General features: G+C 39.8%; 1 protein-coding gene and 1 long non-coding RNA gene across 4 annotated transcripts in view; one reads left to right on the forward strand and one right to left on the reverse strand.

Annotated features, from left to right (window-relative positions):
• LOC120536697 (tyrosine-protein phosphatase non-receptor type substrate 1-like) overlaps positions 1 to 22,959 on the forward strand; it is a 24,941-nt gene extending 1,982 nt beyond the window's left edge. Inside the window, exons 2-7 of one of the 2 annotated variants that reach the window (XM_039765143.1) lie at positions 5,716 to 6,051; positions 9,228 to 9,527; positions 10,300 to 10,578; positions 12,486 to 12,590; positions 16,779 to 16,943; positions 22,256 to 22,959. In XM_039765143.1, the coding sequence (XP_039621077.1) occupies positions 5,716 to 6,051; positions 9,228 to 9,527; positions 10,300 to 10,578; positions 12,486 to 12,590; positions 16,779 to 16,906 (1,148 nt within the window). In that variant the 3' untranslated portion in view covers positions 16,907 to 16,943; positions 22,256 to 22,959. The remainder of the gene's footprint in view (positions 1 to 5,715; positions 6,052 to 9,227; positions 9,528 to 10,299; positions 10,579 to 12,485; positions 12,591 to 16,778; positions 16,944 to 22,255) is intronic. The other variant, XM_039765144.1, reaches the window with a different exon arrangement.
• Positions 1,205 to 2,706, reverse strand: LOC120536698. 2 transcript variants are annotated; one of them, XR_005635172.1, is made up of 4 exons: positions 2,542 to 2,706; positions 2,398 to 2,460; positions 1,617 to 2,276; positions 1,205 to 1,513 (listed from the first exon to the last, which is right to left on the reverse strand). It is a non-coding gene; the product is annotated as an uncharacterized LOC120536698 (long non-coding RNA). The 2 variants fall into 2 exon arrangements; XR_005635171.1 differs by having other exon boundaries at positions 1,205 to 2,276; positions 2,542 to 2,688.
• Positions 22,960 to 26,127: the final 3,168 nt, after the last annotated feature.

Below are 26,127 nucleotides of genomic sequence, written 5' to 3' on the forward strand. Positions count from 1 at the left end.
CAAAAACAAGTGTGCCCAACTTGTAGGTATCCGCTTTGAATACTTTACTATGGCAGTCAATATGTCAAAGGAAAATTGCAATCTTTAATGAGAGTCTAAAACAATAAGTTAGTTTAAATATGTACAAAAATGTTCAATCTTACAAATTTTAGCCGAAAGAAAGTTCATCCACCTTAGAATTCTGTTTTGTCATTTGTGTACATCTCGTGTTATTATAGACTTGGATTCTGAAATGTGCCACACTCTCCAGTCTCCTAATAGCCGATGGTGTTGTCAGCTGAGCTCTGAGATATTTCAGGTCCAGAAGACACAAGTGTCGCGGTGCGGTGGCTCTGCTCACTAATCATGGCGCTAGTGAGTGGCCACGTGCCGCATGTCGATTCGCACACTCGAGTGAGTCTTTCACTGGTCTTTGTGCACACGACAGTAATAACTCTATAAACCTATGAAATGGTTAGTTGTTGATGCCCCCATTATGTGTCACTCTTGCACAAAGCTGTGATTTTAACAATGCAGTATTGCAGGCTGATATTTAGGAAAAGAAATGAAAAATCATGTCTTGTTGAAAAAAATATTTTTCTTATTCCTCAGCTTTGTGTCTTTTGTATTACAGAGAAGCACAAAATAATTTTGTCTTTTACAGCAAACTCTACTTGAGTGACTTTTCTTTATATCTACAGACCTCTAACATATCAGTTGGCCGAGATTCATTCTTGTGTTTTATTTGCGGTGTTCACAGACTCACATGCTGACACACAGTAACAACACTCACGTCATACTGAAAGCGGTCTGATTGTGTTTAGGTGCCTAAAAAGTGTAAAGGTGTTGAAAACATGAAGTCAAAATGTCGACTGTGTAACAATAAATATATCTTACAACATACAAAGGGAATGTAAAATTGTCGTGTCTGCCGTTCTTTATGTAGTGCTGCTTACTGGGAGCAAACTCAAACGCGATACACAGAGACTTTCAGATTCCGGAGTAACGTCTGTGTAACGTCTTTAGTGTTTGGGAGGAGGCCTCTTGTCATGAGGTCTTCGTATTCTCAAGATGGAGATGTTTTTAGGTAGGTGGTCCTGGTTTCAACATCAGCCTTTTTTTTTTCCTTTCCATGTATTTGAAATGTACTTCACATAATGCACTCTGTAGCCATTTAGTGTTTAGCTTCAAGGACAAACAAAATAGAGAAAATCACATTAAATGGTAATATTCAGTACATTTTAATTGATTTAAAATTAAAGTGGTTTTCTTAATTTAACAGTTGGCGTAAATATAATGTTCTCTGACTGTCTAAATCCTCTCATCTCAGTTCCACTGGGCACAAGACAAGAATCAGTAAAACATCACAGGGCCGGTGAGCTCCATTTCAAATTGATGAATAGCAGACACATCTGTGGGAGGTGGGAGAACATCCATGTAGACTGAAGAAAGTGGATCTGTGAGGCAGGAGTGCTGTCTGCTGTGCCACATTGCGGCCTGAGATCTTAACACTCCTAATAAAATCTGTTAACAGCTTGCCAAGAAAAAATGGAAAGAAACTGCACTAAGTGTTCACTTTGTATTAAGAGAAGAGTAAAACTGTTGTGGTTTAGAAGACAATGGGAAGAAATTCTTACTTTAATTTGACCCAGATGTCCATGTCATTAATAGAGAAGAGCGAGCCCTCAAGGCACCACAGAAAGTCCTCAGATTTGGGACTTCAAACCGCAGCACAGTTGCCCTGGGCTCAGTGCCAGTCTTTAAATGGGCTCACTGGGCTTCCTCTCGGCAGTCTGAATTCCTCCCATATCTCAGAGATAAGAAAATATTAAAAAATGTCCAACTCCCTCAAAATTCTTAAAACTGCTTTAAGTGGTTCAGAGGTAAATAAATATGTGAATAAATAAATAGTAATGTACGGCTCAAGAATTAAAAACTTTTTTTTTTTTTTAAGAAACATTTAGATAAAACTGTCTCCTTATGTGCTTAGAATCCCTGCTGGCTGTTACTAATGAGGAGTACGTTGAAAATAAATGACTTTATCCTATATGCAGTATTTTTAAATATTAATTAAACACTTATACATACAGATACTACACTAATTATTTTTTTTTGTGCATTTTAAAAGGTGTAAAAGGCACTGAAATAAACATCGTCCAAGAAAGGTTTCACTTAAAATCACAAAGTTAGAAAATACAGTCTTCATAGCTGGGAATATTTAAAGCAGATGTTGTTCATCACCCCTAACGTTCATGTTTTTGTAGATCACTCTTGTATTCTGCTGTCAGCACACACTCCTTGAAATGTATAATATATTTCAGTTAATTATTAGAGAAAATTAATGCATAGCTCGACTTTAAATATAACTTATTAAGGCAATCGGCTATCAAGGCACAGAAATGAACATAAGAAGCTTACATGGCAGTTTTTCTACGCCGATTCCAGTGTTTTGTGGAAACCAAAAAGACGGTGCAAAGAAATCTGTTGTGAATAAAAAAAAAAGACTGAGATAAAGTGCATTAGAGAAAAGCAATGTGCTTCATTTTCAGTTTTCTTCCCTACCTTCCTGGTCTTCTGTCTTTTCCTTTGCTCAGTTCTTGTTTGCTTGAGTTCAGACATTTCCAAGTTTCTTTTTCTAACTGAACTTCCTAAACGGCTACCTTTTTATTTTCCTCTCTGCTGCTACAGGCTGCCTTTAGAGAGTCACGTGGGCTCATTTCCTTTTCAGTTGAACAGACTGTCGTTATTCCAGATGTGTCCCACCCTTTCCTCTGATTTTGTTTTCAATTCCCCACATTAAGTTTTTCTTTTGTCCTCCACATGTGCAGGCTTTCAAATACAGTGTTGTGCATTATGTTCATGTCTTGGAAGGCATTTTGGCACTGTGGCTCTCGCTTTGTCTGTATGTGTCTTCCCCTTAAATCTTGTACTTTGAAACACCATACAGTGGCAGCCTTTATGTTTGGGGCTCTGAAGGCTGGATTGTTATCTTCATCATTGGGGTTGTTCCAATTTACAAATGGAGTTTTATATTTACTCTGCTTCTCTTTATCTAATATTACATTTTGTCTAAACATGACAAATGCTCAGAAACGGAGTGTATCAGGAAGGGGGCAAATACCTTTTCACAGCATTGTGTCTGATTTCTGACTTCATCAGCGTGCTCTTTCGTCTCCATTTTCACAACTGCCATTTAGATGACCCCTTAACTGGAGCTCTTTGATAGATCATTTGTCACAGTTATTTTAATGTTTCACTGGTGGAGTTTGGTCATGGGTCAGACTACAAGGCTCTGTGGTTTCATTTCTACATACTGTACTGTGTGCCTATTCTGTTTACATACAGTGGTGTGAAAAACTATTTGCCCCCTTCCTGATTTCTTACTCTTTTGCATGTTTGTCACACAAAATGTTTCTGATCATCAAACACATTTAACCATTAGTCAAATATAACACAAGTAAACACAAAATGCAGTTTTTAAATGATGGTTTTTATTATTTAGGGAGAAAAAAAAATCCAAACCTACATGGCCCTGTGTGAAAAGTAATTGCCCCCTGAACCTAATAACTGGTTGGGCCACCCTTAGCAGCAATAACTGCAATCAAGCGTTTGCGATAACTTGCAATGAGTCTTTTACAGCGCTCTGGAGGAATTTTGGCCCACTCATCTTTGCAGAATTGTTGTAATTCAGCTTTATTTGAGGGTTTTCTAGCATGAACCGCCTTTTTAAGGTCATGCCATAGCATCTCAATTGGATTCAGGTCAGGACTTTGACTAGGCCACTCCAAAGTCTTCATTTTGTTTTTCTTCAGCCATTCAGAGGTGGATTTGCTGCTGTGTTTTGGGTCATTGTCCTGTTGCAGCACCCAAGATCGCTTCAGCTTGAGTTGACGAACAGATGGCCGGACATTCTCCTTCAGGATTTTTTGGTAGACAGTAGAATTCATGGTTCCATCTATCACAGCAAGCCTTCCAGGTCCTGAAGCAGCAAAACAACCCCAGACCATCACACTACCACCACCATATTTTACTGTTGGTATGATGTTCTTTTTCTGAAATGCTGTGTTCCTTTGACGCCAGATGTAACAGGACATTTGCCTTCCAAAAAGTTCAACTTTTGTCTCATCAGTCCACAAGGTATTTTCCCAACAGTCTTGGCAATCATTGAGATGTTTCTTAGCAAAATTGAGACGAGCCCTAATGTTCTTTTTGCTTAACAGTGGTTTGCATCTTGGAAATCTGCCATGCAGGCCGTTTTTGCCCAGTCTCTTTCTTATGGTGGAGTCGTGAACACTGACCTTAATTGAGGCAAGTGAGGCCTGCAGTTCTTTAGACGTTGTCCTGGGGTCTTTTGTGACCTCTCGGATGAGTCGTCTCTGCGCTTGGGGTAATTTTGGTCGGCCGGCCACTCCTGGGAAGGTTCACCACTGTTCCATGTTTTTGCCATTTGTGGATAATGGCTTTCACTGTGGTTTGCTGGAGTCCCAAAGCTTTAGAAATGGCTTTATAACCTTTACCAGACTGATAGATCTCAATTACTTCTGTTCTCATTTGTTCCTGAATTTCTTTGGATCTTGGCATGATGTCTAGCGTTTGAGGTGCTTTTGGTCTACTTCTCTGTGTCAGGCAGCTCCTATTTAAGTGATTTCTTGACTGAAACAGGTGTGGCAGTAATCAGGCCTGGGGGTGGCTACGGAAATTGAACTCGGGTGTGATACACCACAGTTAGGTTATTTTTGAACAAGGGGGCAATTACTTTTTCACACAGGGCCATGTAGGTTTGGATTTTTTTTCTCCCTAAATAATAAAAACCATCATTTAAAAACTGCATTTTGTGTTTACTTGTGTTATGTTTGACTAATGGTTAAATGTGTTTGATGATCAGAAACATTTTGTGTGACAAACATGCAAGAGAATAAGAAATCAAGAAGGGGGCAAATAGTTTTTCACACCACTGTACAACATGTAATATTTAATTGTAGCTATGTTACCTGTTGATGACAGGTAATAAAATAAATTGAAAACTATTTGATATTACATGTACTCTCCGGGTTTGTTATTAGCCTCTCTTTGGTGTCCTTGTGTGTCTCAACCTCTCTCGGCTGGTGATTCCATGCTAGGCCGCATTCCCATAAAGCCATCTTCTCAGACATTCTTATTTTATGGCTCCTTGCTCACCATCTGCTCTCTTTTTGACTTTGGTAGGTGGTGCCCCATTTCCCATTGTGAAGACATTGTGTAGTACTTCCTGTCTTTGAAGGCTACTTTCAACATTTCTCGATTACCTTTCCTTGGTATCCTCATGTGTGCCAACCTCCTGTGTCAAATGCTTCCTATCTCGCTTGCCTTTGGTTTTACTGAGCATCCAAAGCAAAACCTATCAGGTGACATCCAAACTGACCAATGAGATTTCTCAGAGGGGCCGGACGTACACATATACATACTGTAGTGTTTTATTATATAGTTGATGAGCATGAGGAAAAATTAGTGAACACACAGGAAATGACAATGACCAAATCTCTCCAACATGTTTTCTTCTGCAGTCTTTGTAGAGTTTTGTGTTTTCAGTCAGTAAATTTCAATATACGGCCGTGTCATGTCTTGGGCTGGTCTGCAGTCCCCTCTTATCTTAACACAATTTCATTTTGAAACAAATTATTTCCAGGGTGAACCGTGTATTTTTGTTTTCTATAGTTATTTCTGCAGCGTTAACGTAATTTCTGTTTGGTCTTTTAGTGGTGGCGGGTGAATTTCAGTTCTCCATTCCACACCCTGAGGTCACAGCACCCCAACATTCAGATGTTCTTCTGCCCTGCATTTTTGCAAATAGTCGGATTGAACTCAAAGATGTGCTGATTGTGTGGAAACATGATGATGCTGAGCTGATTAAGTTTGACGCTGGACAGATGAACCCCTCATCCAGAAGGGTACAGCTGTTTGTAAATGAGATAGAGAGGGGCAATGCCAGTCTGCTGCTAAAGGATGTGATTATTAGCGATGAAGGGCAGTATGAGTGCGGTGTTGTCGAAGCTCCGAATGAAGAATATGGCATCATCAAGTTTAAAGTAACAGGTAACCTTTTATTCTCTCCTAATATCCACCTCACCTCCATGCCTTCAATTTGTTAATTCTATATATAATTTCTTCAATTTATTGTGCATTTCTGATATTGTGAATTGCAGTAATAGATAGATAGATACTTTATTAATCCCAAGGGGAAATTATCAGTCACTCTGGGCAAGTAGTAGGGACACAGAATTACGGCCAACAGTTCAAAGTCCCTGTAGCAAGTGGAGATTTAAACGTTTACATGTCCAGAGTTGCACAACCTTGTATTCACATAGAGAGCGAGTCCTCCTCCTTTCCGCTTCCCGCAGGTATTTGCGTCTCTGTCCGCTGTAACTGTGCTAAACCCTGGTAGCTCCATGTTAGCATCTGGGATGTTAGTTGTTAGCCACGTTTCACAAAAACACAACAAACTGCATTCTCTGTAGGTCCTGACTTTTTTCACCAGCGCAGCCAGTTTTGTCGATCTTATTTGGTAGTGAGTTCACATTTCCCAGGATCACAGAAGGCAGCAAAGGCTTCTATCGGTACTTTCTCGCTAGTCACTTGGCATTCTGCTGCCACGATACGACCTTCTTACCTCGTTGGGTAAATAGGTAACCGCTCCGGCATGGGCCTTTGTTCTCAGCGCTTGAAGTTGACTACCTAATTAGATGAGTCTCAGCGTGTAAAAATCCTTGTCCAAGTGGTAAAAAGTGTCCAGGGAACGAGTCCACATAAAAGAAAGTGGTAGGAGTGATCAGTGAAATAGAGAAAAAGGTAGAAAAATAAAGTCATACACGGAGCTGCTGGAAAAGCTGCCACTCGCAGCGGCGCCTGAGTCATCACTAATCACCCCACCGCCCCTGTTCCTGCTAGTGTGAAATTAAAGAGAACGGCATAAAGTGCTGATTCGCTTATCTTGGAGATCATCCAGTGCCACCCAGACACTTGTATGTCCTTCACAGCTGCCAAAAGACTGCAGTACTGTATATTATTCACCTTCAAAATAGTACACACATTACATATATTTCTGTTTAAATGAATCATTGATCTCAAATGACTTTAATTCAAGCAGGTTCAAGGAATACTCCACCTAAAGTTTTTTTTATATACTTCGTGTGGTTTGAAGTGATGGCAGAGAAAAATGATTAATCTGCTGGTTTTATGAAGAACTGAAGTGACAAACTATCTGATAGAATGGGTGTCTACTGAGTCCAATGTTGGATCACAACAAGCAATATAAAAACGGCCATGAAAAATCGGGAGTGGTCTCCGCTTGACTTTCTTGTATACTGTACTTAGATATGGGGATGGATATTTGAGGAGTAAACCACAGAACAATGATTATATTTTTATATTATGTACATTAAAGAACTATCAACAACAAATCAGAGCAAATTAATTATATATTGAACAATTATTATAATAGTAAAATTGACTCCGCAGCTGCATGAATTATAAAGTACCACTTCCGGTTAGTGGAAATAGCTCAAAAGTTGATTGAAATCTACATTTTGTCCCTAAAAATTGTATGCAAAATTTGGTTGACCTAACTGAAAGCGTACTTAGGTTATCGTGTTTACAAACACACATACACAGACATAATTTTTTTTAAAAAAAAAGGTATTTTTGGACTCATGGAGGTCTAAAATGTCGAGATTCATCCAAATCTGGAAAATAATTTTTTGGACGATTGCAATACTTTTCCTACGAGAAAGTAAATCGGACTCGGAGAGGTCTAAAACGTTGAAATTCATGAAAATCTTGAGGTTGAATTTTTGGACAATTACAATACTTTCCCTACACATAGTCCACATGACCGTCATCATCAAGTTCTTCCATTAGAACCCTGAATACCATGAGGACTGATTGAGGTCATTTATGTTAGGTAGAATGCCCAGAGGGGGCTGGGTGGTCTTGTGGCCTGGAACCCCTGCAGATTTTTTTTTTTTTTGTCCTTCCTGGCCATCGGACCTTTTTTTAAATTTTATGTTAATTAGTTTTCCCTTATTTTAATTCTTACTTATTTTGTCTTTTTTCTCTTAGCACTTTGAGCTACATCATTTGTATGAAAATGTGCTATATAAATAAATGTTGTTGTTGTTGTTGTACACTTCGTGTACAAGAAAGTAAAAAACTTGCGTTACTTCCGTGTCAAGTCAATCAGTAGTGTGCTCACAATAGACAAAATACATGCATTTTTTGCAATGATAATGTTAAATAAATTCTTCTGGAAAAACCACAGTAGAATTACGTGACACGAGCAACGTGAGATTTTTTTCTTGTTTGTCTTTGACGCTGTTGGTTGTGGTCAAGCGCTGGTCTTGATAAACACCAAATCCTTCTATATAAAAGCGGTCGGGTGTCCTTCCGTCCCGTGAGTGCTATGCAGGCGCGGAGTTTCACACATGCCCCGTTCATTTTGCAATGCACGATGGGATTTGTAGTTTCGTTTTTCCAGGTAAAAGATGATTTTCTACTCCAGACTGTGCGATATCTTCGTCTTCTTTCTTACTATATAAAAGCGGTCGGGATTGTCCTTCCGTCCCGTGAGTGGAAAGCGTAGCAGTATTCCGCTTATTACAGACTTACTACTTGCAGCTTGCGGTATGAAGCGACATGATGTGAGCAGAGTTCTGGTGCTCCCATCGTTCCTTGCTTTTGTGCGCGATGCGCTGGAAAAATAGACAAAATTATGTCTCTGGAAATAATTAATGTTGATGGAGTACAAATGCCTCACCGCGTAGTAAATATCAGGGGGGTTCAAAAGGGCGACCTCAATATAGAAAAAAAGTTTAAATTTCATCACAAAAATAACAGAAACTACGAGTATTAAGGTAATACCGCTCAAATTCAATATAACCAAATTAATGAGTTTGTATAAAATATCAAATTGATCTACATATTGAATTGCCTTAAGAAGTGGTCAACTTAAAAGTTGGTCGCCTTAAAAGGAGGGTCAGCCTAGTCTATCAGAAAGTTTGTTATCTTCATTCTCCTGGAAAATGTATGAGTATCATTTTGTCTCGGCCATCTTTACAAACTATAACAGGGCAACATATAAGAAATACAATTTTTGTTTGGAGTATAGGTAAAGGAAAGCTTGGCAGTGCACAGGACTATGCTGACCATTAGAATACACGACGTGTGAGGACCTCCTCTGGTAACTCAAGTTCTGTTGTTTTTTTTCCCTCCTTTAGTTGCCCCTCAAGTTTTTCTGAATGTTTCACTTTTTGTGATGGATCAGCCTGGCATGCTAGAGTGCCACGCAGAGGGCTTCTATCCAAGAGACATCTCCATTAAGTGGTTCAGTGGTGCAAAAAGTCTACCCTCTCAAGAAGCTCCACAATTACAGAGCAATCCTGACGGCACGTTCAGTGTGCAGAGCGTTTATAAGTACACTCCTTCCAGTGGGACAGCGAATGAGACCATCTCCTGTCGGGTAGACCACTATTCTCGAAATGTGCCCTTGGTGAAGACGACTCACCTCATGTTTCGCAGTAAGTTGCACTCGTGAGGAACTGTGCACCGTGGATGTGCTGCTTATGTAAGTTAAGTGTTGTCTTGGAATAAGTTTTACAATTTTATTAAGCACATTTTAGGTGATGTTTAATCAAATTTAAAGTTAGATGACTAGTCCAAAAGAGTGTCAATGAGGGCTTTTGTAATCTTTCGATGTCTTCTTAGAACCATTCTGTGATAAAATAAGTTTGTGTACTCATCAGAATTTTTGATTTCTTGAAATAAATTGACCCAAACTGGAAATTTCAATTTAAGTCTTGTCAAAAAATCAAGAGAATCAAATTTAACAAATCTGGCACATTAATGCAACATTCACTCAGTTTGTTTGAGAAATTATATCAGCAATAATGACTTCAGTGAGTGGTCCTGTAGTGAAAGACATGAAATTTCAAAATATCTAAGAAAGTGAAAAGTTTTTATATCAAGCCATTAACCTCATCTTCTTTATTGTGAGAATTATTGATTTAGCAGTAGTGTATTATACCATGTTAGCCATTATGGATGCAATGAGGAGTCAAGCAAAATTAAACCTTATATTGGCTAACTGAACCATTTACAGTATGCAAGCTGTCCAGGTAGCTCAGGCCTTTTCTTCAGACAGGTTGCTAGTATTCTAGTGCTTAATCAAACGATGGTTGCACCTTTATTACACATGCTGTGTCATTTTGCTCCATCACAAGGTCACTGATGTCTTCACATTTTCCACACAGTGCTAAATTCCCAGACTTTTAATGACTGTGCTCATTGTAGGGCGCCCTTCAGTGACAGTGACATCTCAAGTGCTGGAGCAGAACAAGGAGCAACTGGTGACCTGCCGCCTGGATGGACACTATCCGGATAACATCGTGGTAACCTGGATGAGAAATGGAAAGGGTTTAAATAAATCGGAGCTGAAGAGTGACGGCACGTATGTCACCACAGAGTCGCTTTTACTGACATCCTTCAATGAGAAGGATGAGATCTCCTGCTTGGTGGAACAGGAAGGATTTAAAGACCCTCTCACTAAAATCATTCCTATCAAGCTGGGAGGTAAGAAAGCTGTTTCTTAGTCATTTGTAAATCCATTCAGAAGATACATGAGTGATATCTGTCCTTCCATTTTTAGACAATTTTTATATATGGCTATGACTAAAATTCTCGTAATTGTGCACTAAGGGGTGGTGCACAATACAGTTACCGAAAATGGTAAGACATCGAATAAAGAAAATCCGTTTGCAATTTAGTAAAAGCTTGTGGTTTCAGAGAATTATTAAATTTCATGTACGTTTTAAAGTCATTAATTTGTTCAAAGCCAGAACAATGCTGACAAGGTCCTGGGTTCAGTGTGGCACCAGGCATTGTCAATGCAAAGTCTAAATGTTCTCCCTGTCACTGGGTCTGGCTTGGTGCCTTGTTCAGTACTGCATGCTGCCTTCTGCTCAGTGCTGACAGGATAGATTTCCACACTCATGAAATTGGATTACGCCGGTTTAAGAATGTTTATCTTTTAATTTGTTCAGGAACAGGAGCAGGACCTAAAACACGCCAGTGTGTCACGTACATGGATGGCTCCTGCCTTGCATTCAGTATTAGTAATACTGGCTGCAGCTCCTGATAACCTCATAAGAAATAATGCAGATTCAGAAAATAAACAGATTGATTTTGGTATAGCAAGCAGGATTAGATAGATTTTGGCATAGTAGGCATAGACAGATAGACAGATATGAAAGTCACTATACAGGGTGTGCCTAAAGTCTGGACACAAAGACAAAATGCATATTTTATTTTATTTAATTGAAATATTAATTGATAACACCTTCAATGTGATTTTCCAGTTTAATGGAAAACCATTCACACATCTCGAGTCGTCTGTGGGGCAAATAAAATATAGTTAGTTGTAAATAGTGATATTTCCTATGTATTCAGAGTTTAGGGACACCCTGTATAATAGATAGATAGATGTGAAAGGCACTATATAATAGATACATAGATGTGAAAGGCACTATATGATAGATAGATAGTGATAATAGTACTGATGTGTATTAAACTGAACCTGATCTTGAATCAAAATGGCGTCTTATTTTCTTTCATGTTGAAATGTGCATGTTTTCTTAACGTGTACCATTTTGCTTCAATCTCTAACAAGCTCCCGAATGTTCTAATCTCTTTCGTGACTTCATATTTTTTACTTATTATTGGCCTGATGCCTTTATCCAAGGAGATTCACAACATATAAGTTACACGTCTTTTGTTTTTCCAGCTGGAGCACAGGCAGATGAAGTGGCTGTCTTATGGTCACAAAGTGGTGTCAGAAGTGGGATTTAAACCCACAAACCTCAGGGTTTGAAACCCAAGCTCTTCACCACTATGCCGTAGTGTCTGCCTTTTGTTACAGAATGAGTTTCATCTAATTGGAGCACATCAAATATAAATTGGAGCAACTAATAGTATTATTCAGAAACAAACTTTCTAATCAAAGTGTTCTATCACCAAAAGTAATTGTCCATACACTTCACCTTATATTACTGAGCATGCTTTCATATTGTGAAAAAAAAAAAAAAAACCAAGACACTGCTTATAAAATCTGAGCCCCTTTTGTGACTTGGCTGAAACTCAAGAGAAGACACTTGTGAGAGCTCCAAGGTATTTTGTCTCAGGAGAAAAATCTGAGAAGCTGGAGACAAAAGAAAATTTCTTTAGTTTAATTAATCAGTCATTAAAAGACAAGAAGAACCTCAACACACTCCTCTCTTAATGGCTGCACTCACTTTGCGTTTTTTTACTTGTATCGTTTATCCCAATCCTGAGGCCCCTCACATGTGGAGTGGGGTCTTTGCCAGTTCATTTCCTCAGCCTCCCAGTTTCCTTCACCATATTGAACTGATAGTGAAGCCTGCACATGGAGAAAGGTCTTTAGTCTTTCATTAATTCATTTCCTTTTTTTTGCTTATTCCCAGTAGATAACCCCCAGAGCACCATTACAGCTTTGTACGTCATTGTAGTCATCCTGCTGATTTTGGTTCTGGCTTTGCTATCTGGTGTCATCTTTCTTTTAAGGAGATGTAAGTATTATTAATTTACTGTCTATAAAGTTATGACTATTACATTTGATAGATAGATAGATAGATACTTTATTAATCCCAAGGGGAATTCACATAATCCAGCAGCAGTATACTGATACAAAAAACAATATTAAATTAAATAGTAATAAAAATGCATGTAAAAGCAGACAATAACTTTAAATAAGTTTGATATTTGATATTTTCTTCAATATAACTCACCATGATTTGAAAAGAAAAGGGATTTTAAATGTTCAGGAAATGCAGACCACCAAACTCTGGTCATGTAAACAGCGCTGCTGTACTTTAAACAAGCCATAGTACTGATGAACCCCAGCTGGCGTCATGACTCTCCAGTTGCTTTCACTCATAGACAAAAAAAAAAAAAATGCTCTCATAAACAGAAAAAGTGCTGAAAGACCTTCATATTGAATCTGTAGCATTCTGTTATAAAATTTAACCAACTGAGAAAACATCCAGTGCCAGACATTTGCCTAGGAAAAAACAGAGAACAGGCGTAGAAAGGAAATGAAGAGCCTTAAGGGACAGGCCCATGTGAATGTATGTGGAGGTGAAAAACTGAAAAGTGACTAACACCAAAATGAAATCCGAACTTCACGAGGTCCTAGCAGTAACTTTGAATTGCTTCCCTAACAACAGCAAAACTTTTAATCTTTTATTCAAAGTTTAGTTAAAGAATTCAGTGCTCTGTCATCTTAAATAGACTCTGGAAAAGTGATTTTACCTTTAGAACATTAGAACATCTCAAAAATATGATGAGAACATTTAGCCCAACAAAGCTTACCAGTCCTATCCAGTTAATTCTTCTAACATGACATCAAGTCGTATTTTGAAGGTCCCCAAACTCCAATGTCTACCACACTGCTTGGTCGCTTTTTCCATGTCTCTGTGGTTCTCTCTGTAAAGAAAAAACATCTTAATGTTTGTGCAGAATTTACCCTTAACAAGTTTCCAAGAGTGTCTTCAATCATGTTTCAAAATATATCATTAAAAAAAGCTCAACGGCAAAGTTGTTAGTGCAGCTTTCCCCTTTTTTGTCCATTGTTTATTTGGAGTTTGCACGTTCTCCCTGTGTCTTTGTGGGTTTTTCCTTCTACACCCCTACAGACATGTATGGCAGGTTGTAGCCACTACAGGGCGCCGCTGAGCCCCTAAACCACAGACACAGCAATACCCAACACAATTCCAGGTTCAAATAAAGAATTTTAGAGATGTGTACACAGACAATGTCTTTGCATCCTACGAACAATTACATTCCAGCAACACATTTCTTTCACTATCTTCAAATCAGAAATTTTGTTAAACAGAACCTGCACAATTTTCCTCACCTCCCACCTCCCTCTATGCCAGAAAAATATTGCTCAGTTTCGAGGACTCGGACAGCATTTCTGTAATATATAAAACCATTTTACAGTTCCTCCCTTTCAAAGATCCAAGAGGACATTGGGAAAGGATGTCTCACTCAACATCTCAGAAAAGGAGTGGAAAGTAAAAAGGCAGAGAATTCACTCAAACTCCATATGCGCAAAGCATACAATTATTCAACTCAAAATTATATATCGAGCACATCTGTCTCGCTTAAAATTGTCCAAAATGTTTCCAGGGCAAGATCCAACCTGCGAATGTTGCAATTAAGCTCCAGCCTCACTGGGTCACATGTTTTGGGCCTGCGCCAAATTAACATCATTCTGGACCAAAATCTTTAAATGCCTATCAGACAGCCTTGGTGTCACAATCCCTCCTAATCCACTAACAGCTGTGTTTGGTGTTCCTCCAGATGGGCTTAAAGTGGAGAAGGACAAACAAACTGTGGTTGCCTTTACTACACTACTGGCATGTAGGCTTATCTTGCTCAACTGGAAGAATCCTAACTCTCCTATTCTAAGTCTGTGGGTAACCGATGTTATACAGTATACTGTTTGAAACTGGAAAAAATTGAATTCTCACTTAGAGGATCTGTGCAAAACTTTTTCAAAACCTGGCAGGATCTGATAAATAAAATTTTAGAATAAGCTTTTAAAATACTGAGGAAGCAGATTCTCTCCCATTTTTTCCTTTTTTTTTTCATTTATCATAACCCATCCATTATCCAACCCGCTATATCCTAACTACAGGGTCACGGGGGTCTGCTGGAGCCAATCCCAGCCAACACAGGGCGCAAGGCAGTAAACAAACCCCAGGCAGGGTGCCAGCACGCCGCAGATTTATCATCATTCACTTATTAATTCATCTACTTACTTATTTTTACTAGCTTTAAGTTTTAGTCTGCTGGCTTTTAACTCTCTTTCTCAGGGGTGGGGGTTGATTTGTTTTTGATCTTATGTTTGTAGGAATTGATTTATCTGTATGGAATGTTGTGTAATTACCATAACATCAATAAAATAAAAAAGAAAAGAATTTTATTGGACAAAAGAGACATCTTCTTTATACAACAGCAAAATACATTTCTCCTTCCTCCTCCAAGAGAGCCTTGCCCACTGCCTCTTGACTCCAAGGCGGTGAACTCTCTTTTAAAGTCAGCCCTGGAGCCGCTTCTGGTTTACTGTCCATGCTCTCTGAAGCAGTTCTGTGTCATATGAAAACCAGGGCAGTCCTGGCAACACCCTCTGATGGCACTCAGAGAGACCCCGACAGGGCTACGTCTCCCAGCTCCTAATCCCGTGCCAGCCTGTGGGTGTCTTAAACTTGTAGTGAACTAAAACACCCAGCTAAGATGCACACCGTTGATAGGGCGGTGATTTATTTATTTTTTCAGTGGGGATCACAGGAATGCACCCAGCCCACTCCCTCACAGAGACAAAAAAGCAACTGGTAATAAAACAGAAATGGCAGAATGTATTAAACAATAATAAATTAAATATATGTAAACAGAATGATCCCACCCAGTTCCCCTTACGGCGTTATACAATTAACACGAACTCAACAATAATAAACGACTAATAAAAACCACACACGGTGAAGTCCATGAAAATAGCAACTGGTGAAATGAAATGATAGAGGTACTGTACAGCAACAACATTTATTTCTGTAGCACATTTTCATACAAATAATGCAGCTCAAAGTACTTTACATGATGAAGAAAGAGAAAAAAGAAAAAGTAAGAATTTAAATCAGAGAACATTAATTAACATAGAATAAAAGTAAGGTCCAATGGCCAGGGAGGACAGAAAAAAACAAACAAAACTCCAGACGGCTGGAGAAAAAATAAAATCTGCAGGGGATCCAGGCCATGAGACCACCCGGCCCCCTCTAGGCATTCTACCTAACATAAATGAAACTGTCCTCATTGTATTCAGTCCAGAGTCGTAGATAGATAGTCCAGAGATCAGCTCGCTTTATGTGAATGTAAAGGTCAGTCCTACTGGTATTTCCTGATCAGATGATGGTGTCTGATGGGATCTGGAGCGCTCCTGTCTTCGCAGGATGACAACAAATCCTCAGACATTCCATACACCGAACAGGAGACGATCTCCAGGACAAGAACACGAATGCACACGTAGCAAAACGGGAAGGCAAACAAACAGGCAACTCAAGACGCGAAACACAAATGACTTTTTTTCCTCTCCATAAAAGCTGGCCTCCTTTTAAATCTTACGCTGCCTCCTTGTACCCAGCAGCCCCTGCACCCTCAGCAGATAACCAGTCAGAGGCACTGCTGGGAGTTGAAGTTTCATTCTCCAGTAGCACTGCTACAAACTGATCCAACCTCGAGGAACATTGCCACCTGTCATGTGGGGGAATGAACTATTCCCGTTGAGCCCATTCAGCCATTTTGGTCTCCTGGTCTTGTATGAATTCTTCCTTCATCACGACCAGGGTGCCTGTCCTTCCTTCTGGGCACCTATGCAGATTAATTGCCAATTCCAAGTTGGCCTCTATTTAAGCGTGGGTGTGTGTATAAGTGGACCCTGTGATAGACTTCCAATATCCTGCCTTGGTCCCAAGTTATTCTGGGTATAGGCTCTGCTCAGCCACGGCAACCTAGATTTGGATTAATCAAGTCTCAAAATGTTATTTTAAAGCAAACTTTGTATTTCATTTTATTTCACAATTCAGATTGAACAAATTTTAAATGTAGTCCATGGAATTTCCTTCCTGTATACAATGTTGAAAAAAACTTTTTTGTTTTTTGCTGAATATTTTGACATTTTCGTTACTAAATTTATTTAGACCGACAGTTGCTGGCACAAGAAGGAAAACAGACACAAGAGGGCGCCAATCTCCTGACCATAAGTGACAGAGGGAAAGTCTCCGGTAAATCACCGCCTGATCCAAGTGACGGCACACCATTGGAGTGAACCTCGGCGCAGAAGCTGAGTGACGGGTGCCTACAGGGTGAGTCAAGAGAGCAGAGACCTCCAGCTGCCAACCAGGCAACACAAAGGATCATTTTAGTATTGTGTTACACTGGTTTGTGTTTTATGTGCACTTTTACTAATGTTGTAATGTAGCAAATAACCTGAGCTCCAGCCCTCCTGCTTGAGCCTCACTAAGTCAAGCTTGTTAATGTGGAATGGCTTCAGAAAAGTGCTTTGAATTTGATGGACCACCAGCCACACTAACTCTGTCTCACTTTTTAGAAATTAAGCCTGTGACCTGCTTATACTTTTTACATTTATTCCTGAGAGGCAGAAGCTTGATATTGTAGTATATCTTAATCAAAGCAATCTTAATAACACACTAATAGTGGCAATGGGAGCAGTAGTTATTATTGGCTAATAAACTCATATAAAATGATTTGTCTCTGTTATTATAAGAAGAGCTAACATTCCATCCGGACTTTATCTTGGACTTGCGCCTGATGCTGTGGGATAGGATTTGACTCTTTGCTACTATCCGTTGAACCAAATGACTTACAAAAATGAATGACTTGCTCTTTCATTGTTATGCGGTTAATGTTTTCTTCATATGTAATTTCATATCTCGCTCTTCTTATTTAATGGTAACGTTTAACTACGACTTGAAAGACCTGCTGGCTTCTATAACCAAAGTATAGAGGTTTTTACCTTCTTTTTTTTCTCCCCACACAGGAAAAATAATTTGACGAAGGCAGTGTGGTTGGGTTAGTGGCTAAGGCATTGAACTTTTGAACATCAAGGTTATTTGCTAAGTTTCCAAGTGTGATGTACTTTGTTAGCCTGCACAGTTCACTTGCTCATAGTGCTCCACCCATGTGAAAAAGTAATGTCTGAGAAAGGTGGCAAAATATCCTGTTCTTACAAGTCATTATATTATATCTGGGTTAGTGGAACATGCTCAATTCGCTTTGGACTGGCCTATCCTTGCACCCCTAGCTTAATACACTTACTCAGTATAGACGCTAAGTAAACACTCATTATTTGTGATCCCTGCACAGCCTACAACTTCTCAGTACTCCACGTGGAACTCCTTAGCTTTGGCTTGCATGATCCTCAAATGGTCCCCAATGTCCCTGACAAGGATGTCATGTGGATGTCCCACTGCAAGGACGGTGATTTACTGATTTTTTTTTTTTGGTGGAATGCACCCAGCCTTGGCCAGACTCGCACCATTTACACACAGAGACACAGCAACCAATGGATTAAACAGTAATCAACATGAATGGTATTAAACAAAAAAATAAAAGGTTGGGAGCATACACTAATACAGCACGTTGACGCACCTACAACACCTCAAACCACCTCTGGGTCCCAAATTAGGACCTGAGAGCAGTCGTGCAACAAGTGACACCTCAGCACCACAAAAGTTCGAATGGAATGGTGTGAGGTTTTTTTTACAGTGGTTGGAGTGCCAATCCAGCCACCAACCCCCAAATTTTCCCTGCATGTTGGAGAACAAAAAGAGCAGGATATAATCCACTACACAACAAACATGATAATCCCTCCCTCAGTCCCCTGCCGGCGTTCACACATATAACCAAACCAGGAAAAGTCCAAAAACATTGTCCATATAAAATGGCAACTGATGATGTGGAAGTAAGCAGAAGAGATAATCCTGAGAACAGCTAGCTTACTTTAAGTAATGTAAAATGGTCCTCTTGGTAGTCCTGTTGGGTGATGAGATTAGGAGCACTTCCACCGATGAAGAACGAAAACCAGTCCTACACAGTATTCACGTGACAGGCAGACACAAAGTAGTCCATACATTCGTACAGGCGTGGTGATCCAGGACAAAGCGACACTCCAAAGGTAGACGATACTGACGGCAAAACAGACACAAACTCCATACTTGTAAACCTCTGTTAGTGACTAGACGGCTTCCCTTTTCAAAGCTTCTGCTTGGCCGATCTTGTCTCCCAGCAGCCCCTGCGCTCTCCTTAGACGTCCAATCAGGGCCGCAGAAGGGTCTGCCAGGAGTTGATGTTCTTCACTTGGTGCTGCTACAACTAAAGTTGGCTGACACACCTTGGTCTTCAACTGTGTTCTAGACGGTAGAGGCTAATAAACATTTGGTTAATGCCACCTGCTCAAATGGTATGTTACCCCTTTCCACACTGCCCAGTACTGGAGGCGTTGTCTCTTCTAGGTTGCTAAACTTGTACCAGCTGTGAGGAGCTCAGACTCTCACTGTCCTAAAATGGTCATTTATTTATTTTAATTTGGGGACACTTTGAATACAACCAGGGCTGTCTTAACAGCATTATAGGCCCCCGGGCAAAGCAGTGCAATGGGGTTCCTACCTACACAACCACTCACAGGAATAAAAATGTAAATGGTCGATACATTTAAACAGTTGTTACTTCCAACAAAATCAGTGTTTAAACATTAAAAAACATGCTGTACAGCCAGGATTAATCAACACAAACGTCTGAACAATATAACACGAGCTTTGAAAAACACAAAAAATTCAACATATAAACGATACTCAATTGGTAAACCATTCCAGTATGAAATTACTATGAATCATTTATTATTAATTAAGTGTTCAACACAAACATTTGCGACATTTCTTTGCAGGGAATTGAGTTGAATTAACGTTACCATATACAGTGGAACCTCGGTTTGCGAGCATAATTCGTTCCGGAAACGTGCTTGTAATCCAAAGCAGTCGTATATCAAAGTGAATTTCCCCATAAGAAATAATGGAAACTCACATAATTCGTTACACAACCCACAAATATTTATATAAAAATGATTAATACAAAATCTTCACTCTAACTAACAGAATCCCTGCTGTCGGCTCGCTGGAATCTTTTTGTTTTTCGCGACTTTAAGAAGGAAACCTATCCAATGACAGCTGCTTTTGCCTGAAGAGTCACTACAGTTGGACACAAAATAAAAAAAAAATGCTTTACGCACTGTAAGGTTTCTAGCCACACCCACCCACCTCTACCTCCCCCCCCATCCCCCCCCAAAGGGGCAACACGCTATTGTCCCAAAGCAAGCAACCACAGACTCCCAGTACTGTAGCAGTTCACGACAAAAGAGAATCAGAAAAGATCGTGGTCAAGCTATAAGCGCCTGCCATGATTGGTGATGCAAGGAACATTATAAATGCAAGAGCACCGTATTACTTGGCCACTAACCTGGTCACGACCCTGCCTGATTGCTGTGTCTCTGTACAGGAGAGCTGTGGATCCCGCTACAATAAATAACCATGTTGTTCCTGTTGGTTTTGCTGGTTTTGTTAAAGTACTGAGTGAGACTCAGCCTCGTGTTTTGGGGTGCATGACAGGGGCTCGTACGTTACAACACACACACGTGGTCACCATGCTATAGTAAACAGTATACACTCATACAGTTGTTGTCTAAATGAGTGAGGCATGCTGACTGAGAACGAGCATGGGAGACGATTACCCACAATCCCCATGTGACACTTGGTGAACAAAGACCTCGCTTGTTTATCAAGTTAAAATGTATTAAAAATTTTAGCTCGTGTTGCAAAACACTCACAAACCAAGTTACTCGCAATCCAAGGTTTCACTGTACCCTTTTACGTATGTAGTGTGTGAGATCCGTACACATACAGGCACGTGACGTTACAGGGGTGACCATGATACTAAATCAGAGGCAAATACCAATGTCCACTTGTAACACAATAACAAACATTTATAGTTTAGTATAGTATTTATTTACTGACAGCAAGTCACAACAGACATAGATTAGCATGGGGCCCCTATGCTCGTGGAGCCCCCGGGCAACTGCCCAGCATACCCATGCATTATGACAGCCATGAATACACCCAGCCTTGCCTCGGCATTCACACACTCACACACACAGATATGAAACATAATGAATGATAAACAGTATATTGTGTAAATCAGTGTTTTTCAACTTTTAAGTATTTGCAACCCAAGTTTTCATAACAGTTTTAATCGCGCCCCCTAACGTTTTTTTGAAACCCTAATAAAATGTATTCCTATTTTTTTTGCTGTCGATACACCGCTGCAAGTTTAAAATTTCCCTATGAATAGCGAAATTACGCCAAATATGGCAACATTCGCACCCCCTTTTTTGTTACTTCCCCCCTTCGCCCCACAGTTTGAGAACCGTTGGTGTGAATAATGAAGCCATCCTGTGAATGCAGAAAGTCACTCGGGACTTCTGTTAGAAAAGGGATGAGGATATTTGCACCCTCCTATCTTGGCCAGTAGTAACTGGAGATGGTTTGCTCAGAGAAAGTTGTTTTTATACCAAAGTGATGTTAGTATCTGTGGATCTGTGTTAACATATGTATCTTAGGATCTAACATTCAATGCAGATTCTCTTCAATCATCGTCTGCTGGTTTTCTATCTGGAACTGTAGTTGCTACAGCTATTTGGATAATGTCTTTATGGATTACATGTTAGCAAGTGTCTTGGAGTACGGATTTTTTCTAAAAATCTTGCCTACTACGCCACTGAAAAAAGTTACTAAGTTATAAAAGGAACTGGGGTCCTAACCAGGGAAAAACCCGGTTTAGTATGAGACAAGTTATATTCCTTTGAATAAACAAGAGAGATGTTTGACTCTCCAAGGCTCAGCACTTTAAATTCTTTGTTCATTATGGCTGATGATCATGAAATGACACCCACCTTATACAATACAATACAATACAGGTTATTTTTGTATAGCCCAAAATCACACAGGAAGTGCCGCAATGGGCTTTAACAGGCCCTGCCTTTTGACAGCCCCCCAGCCTTGACTCTCTGAGAAGACAAGGAAAAACTCCCAAAAAAAAAACCTTGTAGGGAAATTCTTCCTTCCTGAGGCTGAGAAGTGTACATTGTCAAAGATAGCAAAAAAAAAAAAGGTTTTGGGGCAAGGGCATTCAGAATTACAGCTGTTTTTTTCAGTATTAAGGATCCTGATAGAACTGGAGCAGACTGGAATTGACTCGGCATTTGCTTCTGCAACAAAGAGAGGAATTTAAAATACATTTGTGGTCAAAATTTGGTAACCCTTTATATTATCTATAAAGTCTATTTTTACCCGGGCTTCATTTTTACTCTCATGCTCTTTATTTTCAGTTCACTGTATTTGCTTTTTCATTTCTGTAATCAGACTCTATAGTGTTTTTTTTATCAATGGTTTGGTGACCACTTTTATTTTGATATTTGTAACAGGGTCCTCCTTGCAGATGTAAATATTTGTGCTGAAGCAGACAGGATATCAGAAAGTGTGACTTGGTATGCCTGCTGCTTTGAGATTCTCTGTGTTAATGTTGCTGGTTTTAATCTTTTTGGCAGATGCTACATGAACTGGTGTGTGAATTTGTCTGCCAAAGCCGCACAGTAAGAAAATTGCTGGAGCTGAAAAGAAATCTCATGAATGAAGAGGAAGATCAGACTGCTGGCTGTAGGGAAAGGGCACAGGTTGTGCTGCAGAAATCTTGTGCGCCTATTTGCCAGGTTAATTTATCTGTTATTAATGCATTAGAATGACTGATCTGAAAGAGTGTGAAACTTTTTGATTTTTTAATGTGTTACGATTGAAATGTAAGATTTCTAAAATTGTTTAGTAATATGTTCAAGAGAATAAAAATCAGGACATAACTGCAAAGTACTACTGACATGAGGACAGAGAGGCCATTAGAAGGGCTGAGCTTATTGTTGATCCCAATGGACAAGTAATAACTGTAGCAGCTTTCACTCAAACTCATATATTTAAGTATTTCAAAGTTCAGAACATCAGCATCAAGTTGAGCCTTACATTCAGATAACTAGAAAAGCCTTTTAATCCTAGCCTGAGCCCATTATGCTAGTTAGGTGGTGGGACGCTGAGCAGAGCAGAGACACTAAGATTTGCAATTTAATGTGTTAATAATATAACACACTGAAATAGCAGTTGCTGATTAATAGATATTTATGTTTATAATTTATTGGTGTGCTAGTTTGGTTGCTTGAAATAAACATTTTGTTTTAGTTATTTAATAAATATTTGATATTTATCACTTTCTTAGTTAAATCTTGTCATTTCATTGTAATGCAATGTTTCAACACACCATTCATTTCATGGCACTTATTTCCAGTTGTGTTGTGACACACAGTTCGGCTATTTGTTTCTTTTATCTCTAAAAAGTCAAACACTATTAAAGCTTTCAGTGATACGTGACCCTGCAAATAGGACTAAGCAGGTTCTGGGCACGGGTGAATGGATGGACGTTCGTTGGTTGAGCAGCCACTTTTGCTCTATTCAACTGGTGTAAGACTGATGGGTAATACAAGCTCTCCAATGAGAAATTTCACGTGAAAGCCCCCCAGAGTGTCAGCTGCCAGTGGGTCTGTTTTTGTATTTGGAGTAATGTGATGTACTCTTAATGAATTTGGTTGCTTTTAATAACCACAAAAAATAACATAAATTTGAGTCAATCCTTAGGTGCATTTTGGTAGAGCAAGTGGCAATCATCAGCTGCCTTGCATTTCTTCAATAACCCTGATCGTTCAGTGAACACAAAGAAGGAGAAAGGTAGGATGTCACAAATGGTATCTTTGAAAACTATCATAGTATAGTGGTGATGTCACGCAGAAAAGGTGGATGCCAACAGAGAACGAGTTCAGCTGATACCACCAGGGCACACTCCACTCGTAGTATTTAGAAATGGCATACTAATGGAGTTCTCCTTGTAGCTCACATTTCTGAGCTACATGTTGCAGGTTCGCAACTGACCACCAGCAGTTCACCAAAGTGCAAATCTTTAAACCGAGATGCTATGAGGTGCGAGTTCTTAGCAATTCACTTGGTGACGAGGATGGGATTTGCATTGTGAATGAGTGGAGTGTTGCGGCGACATAGCACAGACATGTTGTGGGTTAACACAGAGAGTTCAGGTGAAATCACTACTCAATGCTTTGATCACTGTGTTTAAAAAGGTTCTCTGAATAGTGGACTAATGGAGCTCTCCTATTAGTTTACACTGCAAGGAAGTTGCTTCTAAGCCAAATCTTACCGTTTCGTGACTGATCATTGGCAATTCGTCCACAATACAAATCTTCAAACGGAGATGCTTTGTAGTGTAAATCCACAGTAGTTCAGTGTGTGAGCACAGCCTTTGCATATCGTGCACAATTTAAGCTAGGATAGAAAGATGTCACGGCAGAAACACGTCACACTCTGTGGAGCATGCGGAGATGGTCAAGAAGTCTAGTTGTTATTTGACCAAACATTAGAATGGGCAAGACATGGGATCTAAGTTAGCATAACTGGGGTTTGATTGTTGGTGTCAGATGTGCCTTCCTCACATTTGTATGCAGTACAGTTTCTGGGGATTATAGGGACTGGAGAGAGAACAATGACATCCAGCGAGCAGCAGCAAAACATCCAAGGACTTGTTTAAACTTCATGCTCAGAATGCGTATGCGCACGCATCATGGCTGCCACGTGTTTCCAGCGTTCATTTGTCACATCCTCTGAGCAGGCCCTCAGAGATTAACGTGACGCATGCAGGAGTTGCAGTACCAACAAAACGTCGGAGGGGCGCAGTGTGATAAAAGTTGGAATGTGACATCAGAGTCTCTGGTTACGATCTACATGTGACAGAAAGCTGCTATGCGGATCCTACGGGATCGATGTGCACGCTTCGATGTTTGAGGAATGGTTCGATGTGGTGAAGCAAAATGCCGACATACAGATTTATTCGTGGTGTTTTTATATTCAAGCGTCGCATATTCCCGATCATAATGACACGATACATTTTAAAAATCTCACATACCATCTTTTGTTCCGTCTTTTTTTTTCCTGTGGCTTCCTCTTGACCTGACTACAACAGATCGCCACACCGAACACATTACATGTATGATAGTCCAACTCTCTGCACATTTAGAATCCTTAGATTTATACTTGATATCACTTAAAGTATGTATGTTACATTTTACAGATAAATTGTTAATTTCATTTAAATAATGAATTCTGTTAATAATTACACACATGGGGTGACACGGTGGCGGAGCGGTAGCGCTACTGTGTCAAAGGGAGTCACGTAACTGATATTCCCTGCCTGGAGTTTGCATGTTTTTCCTGCTGGGTTTCAACAGTGTGTTCTGGTTTCCTTCCAAAGATATGCAGATTTGGTGACACTAATATGACGCCAGTGTGTGTATGTGAGTGCCTGTATTCACCTTGCGATGAGCTAATGCTCCGTGTCTATGGATTGTTTCTGCCTCGTGCCCAATGCTAGCTGGAATGGACACATCCCTGGATTGATGGGTTTAATCATTAAACATCCTTTTCAGAGATATTGCAGTAAGAGGTCATCAGAATTTAATGGGTGTTCCAGGCAATTCACAACATAGCAAAGTCGAACCTGTTCTCACCATGATGATATCTCGCACTGCCACCTGGTGGATTCCTCCAGATTTACGTAAAGTTTGTGTGCAGGTATCATGAATAATCCACTGCATCCACTTAACAGTGTCATCTCCAGACAGAGGAGTAGCTTCAGTGACAGACTTTTGTCACCGTCCTGCTCCACTGACAGACTGAGGAGATCGTTCCTCCCCCACACTATGCGACTCTTCAATTCCACCCGGGGGAGTAAATGCGAACATTAATTTTATTTTAATGTTTTTTCATTTTTATTACTATTTAATTTAATATTGTTTCTTTGTATCAGTATACTGCTGCTGGATTATGTGGATTTCCACTTGGGATTAATAAAGTATCTATCTGTCTGTCTGTCTGTCTGTCTGTCTGTCTGTCTGTCTGTCTGTCTGTCTGTCTGTCTGTCTGTCTATCTATCTATCTATAAACAGTAAAACGCTTGCGTAGCAGGAGCATCCCCTCTAGCATGCGGTGCGTCGCGTGAAGTATAAACCTGGCCTAATAGGTCAGGGAAGAATAGCGAGACTTGTTCAAGCCAACAGAATGGCTACAAATACTTGAATAACAGCTCCTTAGAACACTGATGTGCAGAAGGGAGTCGCTGAATTCACACAGCATCGGACCTTGAAGCGGATGGGCAACAACAGCAGAAGTCCATTCAGTCACCAAGAACCGGAACCTGAGGTTATAATGGACATGGACATGGACAGTTCAAGATTGGGGGAATCTCACCAGATTTGACTAATTTAACCTTCTGCTGTGTCATGCAAATGGTAAAGTTGGAGTTTGGCCTAAATAACAT

Source organism: Polypterus senegalus, chromosome 10 (assembly GCF_016835505.1).
Source record: "Polypterus senegalus isolate Bchr_013 chromosome 10, ASM1683550v1, whole genome shotgun sequence".
In the NCBI taxonomy this organism is placed as follows: Eukaryota; Metazoa; Chordata; class Cladistia; order Polypteriformes; family Polypteridae; genus Polypterus; species Polypterus senegalus.